At 40.1% G+C, this 9526-nt stretch overlaps 1 protein-coding gene across 1 annotated transcript; it reads right to left on the bottom strand.

The window, feature by feature from the left end:
- Positions 1–4738: 4738 nt before the first annotated feature.
- On the bottom strand, positions 4739–9196 carry GCK72_020502 (uncharacterized protein; the record flags this gene model as incomplete). The annotated part of the gene is made up of 10 exons (XM_053733617.1): positions 4739–4954; positions 5002–5258; positions 5307–6279; positions 6327–6851; positions 6898–7544; positions 7588–7790; positions 7862–8358; positions 8407–8574; positions 8620–9101; positions 9151–9196. The coding sequence occupies 10 exons, from the start codon at positions 9194–9196 to the stop codon at positions 4739–4741; spliced, it is 4014 nt and encodes a 1337-aa protein (XP_053582530.1).
- Between the last annotated feature and the right edge of the window lie 330 nt (positions 9197–9526).

The raw sequence follows: 9526 nt of genomic DNA, 5'->3' as shown, positions 1-9526 counted from the left end.
TGTACTATGTTTTGTTTCTAATGAAATCGAAATGATTTCATTAAAATATGCAGAAAAGTAAAGTGGAATAGAGTCTGAGAAATGGACTCTTTCTTGTTTATGACAAGCTCTGAAGACCACAATAATGGAAATATTCTTAGAAAAACACATTAATCTTTTGCTTGACGTATCACAGGCAATTCTACCCCTTTATTTCACAGGCAATTCTACCCATGCAATTCAACAAAAATGTTCAAAATGCATGTAAATCACAATCTCTTTAGTTGTGATTTAAAACTATTCATTCGGTAAAAGGAATGATGTTTTGAATAGATCATTCGCGAAAAAAAAAAGAAATGAAAAACAAATGAACACAACACACAACACAGGACCGATCTGGTAAGCGAATCGTCGCGGTGAGCGATGATGAGCACCAGATCTACAAAAAAACATTAGCGAGTAAAACGAGCCCTACACATTTAAAAAATAGACTTGTGAGTAAAACGAGCAAGTCGGAAAACATTGAAAACAACGAATTCTCGAACATTTGGGATACAAATGAAGAGAAGATAGCATATTCACAGGGCGTATAACCCTCACCTCCCTTGTTGGGAGGCTCCGGTTTACGCAGGCTATTCTGTTGTAATACGCCTTGGGGCGCATTTTTATTGAAAAAAAGTGTAAAATTTCATATATTTGCCGATATTTAGAGTATCATAGTCTATTTTTTTAATTGAAAATTGGAAAAGAAACCTGCATTGTATGAATGTTATGTAAAACAGAAGTATGTATTTTTGTGTTTAGGGGATATGAGGACAACAAAAACATGCCCATCATATAGCTAGCAGTGTGTAGATGTTATGAATCACACAACGATTTTCCGATAATTTAGTGATTTGCAGAGATCGTAAGGGTTTTGGATGATACATAGTATGAAATAATGCACTGATTTGCTTCTCAATTGAGTATTTTCTTAATTCAAAGACGAGTGTATGCTAACAAAATGTGTGTTATTGTATTAAATTCTACAACGATTTGTAGTTTTTTAGATGGTTTGTTATTGATGCTTACTGTTTTTTCGAAGATAATCTCCATTGTTGTGTCATTTTATTTTTGATTTTGCTTTTTCTTGATGAAAAAAGGACAGCCAAGGCATGTCCTCTATTGAGAAAAAATATCACCAGATATCTTGAATCTGGTGGATACTGTCTGATTTTTTTAAGTTATTTTCTGAAATTATAAGTGTTTTAAAGACATGACGGGTGTAATTATCATGCCACTACCCTTGAAATCATGATTTTTTCTGATTCAGATACCAACTTAAACATGTCCATCACAGAGCAAAACATGTGTACATGTCTTAAATACAAGTATTATCCTATTATTTTGTAATTTTCCTTTCCATTGTGTTTTTTTTATTGATTCAAAGGATTGGAGAATGCATGGTTTCCTTGAACCAAAATGTATGTAGGAGTGTCGATTCACGTAGAGTTAATGAATTATCTGAAGATTTTCTGAAATTTTCCGTATTCTGTTAAGAAATGATAGCCATTATCAGACCAATACCCTCCATTTCATGCTTCTAATTCATTCAAAGGCAAGCGAATGCATGTATTTTATAGGACAAAATGTATGTATTAGTACTGATTTACACTGAGATACTGCATTATCTGAGGATTTTCTAAAATTTCTAGTGTTTTTGGAGGTATGCTAGTCATTGACAGCCAAATTGCCTCTAATCCACGTCTTTTTTTAATACAAAGGTCAACAGACACATGACACTATGGATAGACGTCCTGAATTGTGTAGAGATTCTCATGGTTTTTGAAGATGTATTGGGATATTTTCCTTGTGAATAGTTTTTTTTTTACTAATTGGAAAGCATGTATACATGCGAAGTTGGAACGGATTGAACTGGAAAAATTATGCTGCAGTGGCTATCCAACTATGTGTATCCTAGCCATCATGTAGTGAAGCATCCAACCAATGCGGAATAAAACAATATATTCACAGTATCCAAATCTAAAAGAACCCGGGTCTGACATATCTATTCTTGGAAACTTTTAATATTTTTTCCTTAAACATTGACGAACACATTTAGTTTACATTTGAACTCATACAAAAACAAATATCACCCTTGTTCTGACTAGTTAGTGCCACTGTCGAATTTCGGGCATTATGCCATACAAATAGACATCTTCACTGTTGAGCACATAGAATTCTCTATTTTCCCCGTTCCTTCCTTCAAGAAACACACAATGTTCCGCATAAATAATAGCACTCCCACCTAGTCTGGCACGCCTTCGACGCTCTAAGTGAGGGGAGGGGAGACGCCACATAGGCCTCTTCTTCGAAAGGACATCCGGACACACAGATATGGTGCGCCTGCGACGCTCTAGTGTGAGGGGAAGGGAGGCACAGGGCTGGTGTGTCTTAGGCGGTCTAAGGGCGGGAAGAGGAGACACAGGCTGGTGCGCCTTAGGCGCTCTATGTTAGGGGAGGGGAGACACAGGCTGGTGCGCCTTAGGCGCTCTAAGGGCGAGAAGAGGAGACACGGGACTGGTGCGCCTTAGGCGCTCTATGGTAGGGGAGGGGAGACACAGGCTGGTGCGCCTTAGGCGCTCTAAGGGCGAGAAGAGGAGACACAAAGACTCCCTCTTCATGTGGACATACAGACACGCAGACAGAACACCCTCCTTCTATGTATAACATATTCTTGAAACAAAGTTGGGGCATGTACTGTTTGTGATTTAAAGTTGTACATAACATCTTATTGTGAGGGAATCAAGCATCCATGCATGTCTCTGTAGAAGAAATGTATGCTCCTGTTAAAAAAATACGTGTGCATACAGAGAAAATATGTGTTCCTATAGAAAAAAATGTATACCCCCGTAGAAAAAAATGTATGCCCCCCTTGTATATTCCTTCAGGACAATAAAATATGTGTGAAATTCCTTGTTTTTCACTGTTTTTGTAATTGTGCACTAATTGTGTATCGAATGTTACAATTGTACATTAAATGTACATGAAATGTGCAGAGATTGTTTTTGGAGGTTCCTTTTCCGCATGGTCTATGATTGATAGGCATACACCGACAAAGGGGTAGATAGTATCTACCATGTCCCCTCTCTAAGTATTACATAACACACTCCCTTCATAGTCTTCTCATACACAAAATTACCGGATTACCGAATGTTCTAGATTTAAAAAAAGAGAATGTTTGAGACATATATGTCATTGCCCACACTGAAATACCGTTTTTGTTTTGTTGTTGTCCACCAGAGAAGAGTGAATGATTGTTCTTTTTCCGTATCGTGTATTCAATGTCAGATTTTACATCTCCACCCTCTTCGAGAATGTAATAATTGACACCTATTGTGTCATCCCTTTCTTGCGGAGAAATATACATACAGACAGATCCTTCTTCTATATGGATGGAGGAGGCACCTCTCTTCGCGCGGACATACGGATACACAGATGTGTAATGGATAGGTCTGGCGCGCCTTTGACGCTCTAGTGGGAGGGGAGGGGAGGCACACATAGGCCTCTTCTTCGTTAGGACATCCGGGCACATAGACGGTGCGCCGTCGGCGCTCTATGGATGGAGAAGGCGCATAGATGTGCTGGGGCGCCTTTTACGCTCTGTGGATGGAGAAGACACCTATATGTGCTGGTGCACCTTCGGCGCTCGATGGGAGGGGAGGGGAGGCACATGGCTGGTGCGCCTTAGGCGCTCTAAGGGCGGGAAGAGGAGACATAGGGCTGGTGCGCCTTCGGCGCTCTAATGGGAGGGGAGACACCACACAGACAGCATCTTCCCTGTCAGGACATCCGGACGCACAGATATGCTGGTGCGCCTTTGACGCTCTACGGGTGAAGGAAGACAGATAGACGTTCTGGGGCGTCTTCGGCGCTCTAATGGGAGGAAAAGCACATAGATGTTCTGGCTCGCCTTCGGCGCTCTAGTGAGGAGACAATGACTAGCTATAACTTTGTTTCACCTTCACCTCCCTTGTGGGGAGGCTCCGGCTCACATACCCCTATTCTGTTGTTTTACGCCTTGGGGCGTTAATTTATCGAAAAGTGGGAGAAAAAACACTAAATTTGTCGAAAAATGAAAAAAAAATCCTATTTCTCGTCGAAGAATAGAAGAAATTTGGCGTTGATTTATCGAAAAATAGAAAAAAATCCTATTTCTTATGGAAGAATAGAAAACATTTGGCGTTAATCTGTCGAAAAAATGGAAGAAAATCACTAAATTTGTCGAAAAGTGTGGAAATTGTATGTATTTTTGTCGAAAAATGGAAAGAAATGTGGTACATTATGTTGGTGACTATGTGAAAACTCTACACAAATTATTGAAAACTAACGGAAGAGTAATGTTAAGACTAGACAATATTCCCATGTTATTGATAAGAGCAGACAATCAGGAAATGCTTCATGTACATTAGATTTGTCTCCCCACACACACACACAACTGAACCCCTTTGTGGAGAAATCTCCCCGGTGAGGGGAGATGATATTCTCTCCTACCCCTTTCTTATGTACACATACCCCCATTTTTGTAGTTGAGACATTTTTGTAGTTGACATGTTTTTTATTAAAAAACTGATAAATATACAATAAAAAATAGATAAATATACATTTAATACAATAAAAAATAGATAAATATACAATTAATACAATAAAAATAGATAAATATACAATTAATACAATAAAAATAGATAAATATACAATTAATACATTAAAAAATATATAATTAATACATATAATCATCTTCGATGGTGGTGGAAGGATTCATGAGGCCGAAGGGGATCAGCGAGCCGTCGCTCGCAAAGTTTCCCTTGTCCATTACAGGACGAAGGCGTTTCTTATCGATTGTCGTCTCGATTCCATCTAATATGTTCGAGCCTCTCTTCATGGCCATTTTGTTGACTGTCGTGTTGGCTTCTTCCTTTTTGAGGTGGCGGAGCATCTGAAAAGAAAATAGTATAAATATGAAAACATAATCTTGTCACATACCATTTGTTTCATCGTGAAAAAGTTGATTTTTTCAGCCGTTTCATGATTAAGGGTGAAACCCTTTGCTCTGACTGAGTACTTCTCCTCTCCACTTTCATTGACCATTTTGTAAGCATAGACCTTTGGGGCCATAGCCACAATCTCATCAATATGCCATCCAGCCGGTGTTTCGTCCGTCAACTGTCCCAGTCCGTTTCCTCGGAGGGATTCAAGTGGATTAGTCCCTCTTTCTTGGCGGAAGATTATGGAGTCTGTGTCTGGAAGATAAATTAATTAAAATAAATACAAAAATGCAAAATACTTACCGCAGTAAATCAAATTCTCTGGTCCAACCAATTTCATTGCTTGGTACAATTTGACTCTTGCGGCTGACGTGGTGAGCGCTCCATATACAATATTGGTGAATTTCGCTGAATGAACCGCGTCATGGGTCGGCTTTCGGGAAACGAGTATGTGAGTATCCTTCCATTCTTCGAAACATTTCGGCTCCATTCCTGGTTCACACATGAATTGCACAGCACTCACGGCTTTCTGAATCGGGAACAACTTGGTGTCGCTTTTACACGGGTTTTGCGCCAGCTTTCCCCATGTGCTATTGAGAAATAGCTTGGCAAGACTTCGGAGAGCGGGATTCTTCTTGATCTTGTCGATATCCAACTTGATTCCTTCGTTTTGGAAGATTTCTTCAATATATTTGTCGATGTCCTGTTCTGTGACGACATTTTCCGGGAGGCCTGACGATTCATGTTTCATTTTCAACAACGGTTCCATGAAACTTGAGAAGAATCCACCGCGGAACCACTCATCCCAGTGCCAGACTTCATGATAACGGAGCACTTTGTAACCTTCTTCGATGGCCAAGTTCAACTCATCCGTGCACCAAACACCGGTCAGGAAACGCTCAGAAATCTTGGTGTGTGTGCACTTTCGTTTTGGATTCTTGGAATGTCCACATGTTCGGCATAGAACAAAGAGCAATTTTCCATCAGAGCGAGTGGGAATGACTGGCAGTTTACAATCCAATGGTGGTAATATATCACAAAATATGACACCACGATATGGAAGACGTCCAGGTACAATTGGCTCAAAATCACTCACTATCCGTTTTGGTGCTCCAACAGGGTATTCGGCACCCTTCATGTTGATATATGGATACAGGGAGCAGAAATCAAAGTATTCGATCGAGTATTTGGAGCATGCTTTCACGAGACTTTGGAATTGTTGTGTACGACCACCATACATTCCTTCACGGGGTTGAAGATGATGAGTATGGTTACACTGAAATTATACTTTTTTGAAAAAATAAATTGTGCCAATAAACTTACATTTTTAAAGAAATCTCTCATTTCTTTATCTTTTCTCAAGTCCTCGTTGATATCACATTCCCATTTAACATGTAGAGTATATCCGGCTGCTCTTATGATGTCATCTCGGTCTATTGTGGTTTCATACAGCTCTCCCATGGTGCGATTCTTATTTGCCGGACACTTTGCTTCTTGATCCATCCAACATCTGTTGCAGCCATGCCATAGACAACCGTGGACTTCGTATACTTCTTTCGTTTCGGGGTCGTATCCATCGACAAAGAATCCTGTGTTTCCACATTCCAAATAGAATTCCCCTTCCTTTGAAAGCTTGTGAATGAGTTTCAAGCCAGGATTCTTGTGTTCCAACCACATTAGATATTTGAGAGCGATTTTTGAGTTGTTCCTTCCACCATATCCATTTTCCGGAATATATCCAAGTACACCAGGTTTTATATGGTCATGTTTCATTATAAACTGAATATATGAAGCCAGTGTTGAAGCTTGAACAATTGGGTTCCAACCGGAGAATATTGTCTGACAAATCTGCAAAAAACAAAATTTTTCGATTAAAACTACAAAAATAACTTACCGTTATGAACTTGACAAGTGCTTCGACTAGGATTTGGACATCATTCTTGCAGTAATCCACAATTTCACGATTGAAATCAAATGGTTTCTCCTTGTTCGCATCATACCATTTCTCGAATTGTTCCTTATCCTTCGTACCCATATATTGGGGTTCGTAGTATTCGATGGGAGGTAACCCAGGAAGATTGACACCATAATTACCCGGGTGATTGAACATGTATGGAAAATATCCTTTAGATTTTGTATCCAAGTCAAATGCGGCAGGCATTTGAGATAATTTCATCGGTAAGTACTTCACTGAATCCCGAAAATGGAAGCTCGTCTTTATGGATGTGGGCACGTCCACCAGAATGAATGTATTGCCATTCATAACGAAATTCGCCGGATGTTTTTCATGTGAAATCATCTCCTCTAGCGTGAAGACGTGGTCATATCGGCCGCCATTGTGAGCAATGATATATGCATTTTTCAGTGTAAGGTCTGATCGGAGTACTTCAACGAAGCGTTGGATTACTGGTTCTGGCTCCTCGATCGATGATAGCACTTGCATTGGTCCACAACATGCACATTCTTTTCCCAAACAAGTTTGGCAAATAATCTTGTAGCATAGTACGTTTGGTACATGCTTTCCACCCAACGATTGAGCTCCTAGAATAAAACTTAAAAAATAAAAAAATTTCACAAATCTTACCGGTATACTCTGCCGTAGAAGCAACAATGCTTTCGCAATCGTAGATGACCATTTTCCATTCCTTTTGCTTATCCATCTGCTTATTTCGATCCTTTTCAGATGGTATGACATGTACACATTGATGATCTTCGCCGGCTCTTGTTTGACAGATTTTACACAAGTATGTGGAAAAGCATTCATGTTTCACTTTTGAATATGACTCTCTAGTGTGAATGGTACGACAATTTTTGCATCTGAAAAATTAGTAGAGATTACAATAACGATTTCAACTTACTTTTCGTAAACATCGCAATACGGAAATGCTTTCAGCGTTTTCTTTTCCAAATGTCTTTTGTAACACTCTTGACTTCGAAATGTGATATTGCACCTCTCACACCAGATCGACACTCCTTCTTCTGGCTCGCATTCGTTGTTTCCACATCTCCGGCATTTGGTTTCGCATGTTCTAGCATGGTTCGCACCGACAACTTTGTGGCATCGGAAGCAGAAACGAGCTTGAACATTCTCGACCGTTGGGTGGAAGTGATCGTAATGGCCATCGTGGTAGAAGAGGGGGATAAAATTCTCTGCTCCCTTGTTGAATTCCTCTCTGACCACTGGAAATGGAAAATGGGGTGGCATCTCCCAAATACAAATGTGGTATTCGTCCAAGTATTCGGCCAATTTCTCCAAATCCTCTAGATTGTGTTCCATTTGGTCCACATCCATACCAGCCTCTTCCAGAAGATCCATAGCACGCTCCATTTGTATTCTACATCTATTGTCGAATGCCTTAAACAATTACTTGTCAATTAGGTCTTTCTTTAAAAAATCTCTAACCTTTCCCTCCTTTCTCATCACTTTTTGTAGTTTGCAGGCCATTGTCTTTTTCTCTCCAGGGTCGCTACAGCTCTGCATATCGCTCCATAGCTTTCCCATTGCTAGAGCTTTTGGAAGACAATGCGAGTCTCCGACAACATTGTGACCGTGATGGAGATCAAACATTTTCTGAAAGCTACATTTGTATAGAGAAACAGTGTTTTAACTACTTACGCGTATTTCCTCGGGAGCTCGGTGACCACGACCAGGCAATGCTTTCTTGTCCTTTGTAAAAATTCGCATTGAGAGAATGAGCGTCTCGTCCAATCCGAGGTTTCGGTTTGATTGCGAATGTCTGGCGATTTCGTTCATCAGTGTGTGGCCATTTAACTTATCATATGTCCGATGTGGCATCCAGAATCCAGTTGGAGCTTTTTCGTATCCGGGGTGTCGAAGGTTTAACCAGAATCGCGTTGTCTTCAAGCATGCTCCAGCCTTCATCCAACGGATGAAGATATCGAATAAGATTCCAATATTTACATCCAACGTGTTGGATGTTGGTAGTTTGTCCAAGTTTTTCAACTTGATACGTGTCGGGGGGAGTTTCAGAGTTTCGGTCGTTGATCGGACCAGATCAGATCCATCAACAACAGTGGCGAAATTGCCAAAAAACGCCAACTCGGCGTCTGTTGGATATGCCTTTCCAACAAGAGCATCTACAAAAACGGAAATGTGAAAAGAAAAAAGTTGAAAAAAAAAACATACCATTCTCGGGAGCCAAAGCGGCAGAAGAAGAAGTATTAGCGTCCATTCAGTACAATAAGTCCAGACGATAATGAACCTTTTCGCGCGCATAAGTGGTTTTAAAGGGCGATACCTTAATTAATAATTCATACCATTTGTATAAATCATGTCAATCATCTGTCACGCGATTTATCATACCATTTGTATAAAACATGTCAATCATCTGTCACGCGATTTATGATAATTCAAATATTGTTGCTATTGCGAAATACAAGGACAAACCGACACACAGACATGCTGGTGTGCCTTAGGCGCTCTAAGGACGGAAAAAAGGACACACAGACATGCTGGTGTGCCTTAGGCGCTCTAGAGGATGACCAGCTATTTCTCTGTTTCG

The sequence above is a fragment of the Caenorhabditis remanei genome, chromosome V, assembly GCF_010183535.1.
Source record: "Caenorhabditis remanei strain PX506 chromosome V, whole genome shotgun sequence".
Classification (NCBI taxonomy): Eukaryota; Metazoa; Nematoda; class Chromadorea; order Rhabditida; family Rhabditidae; genus Caenorhabditis; species Caenorhabditis remanei.
This window is presented reverse-complemented; position numbering and strand designations above follow the sequence as displayed.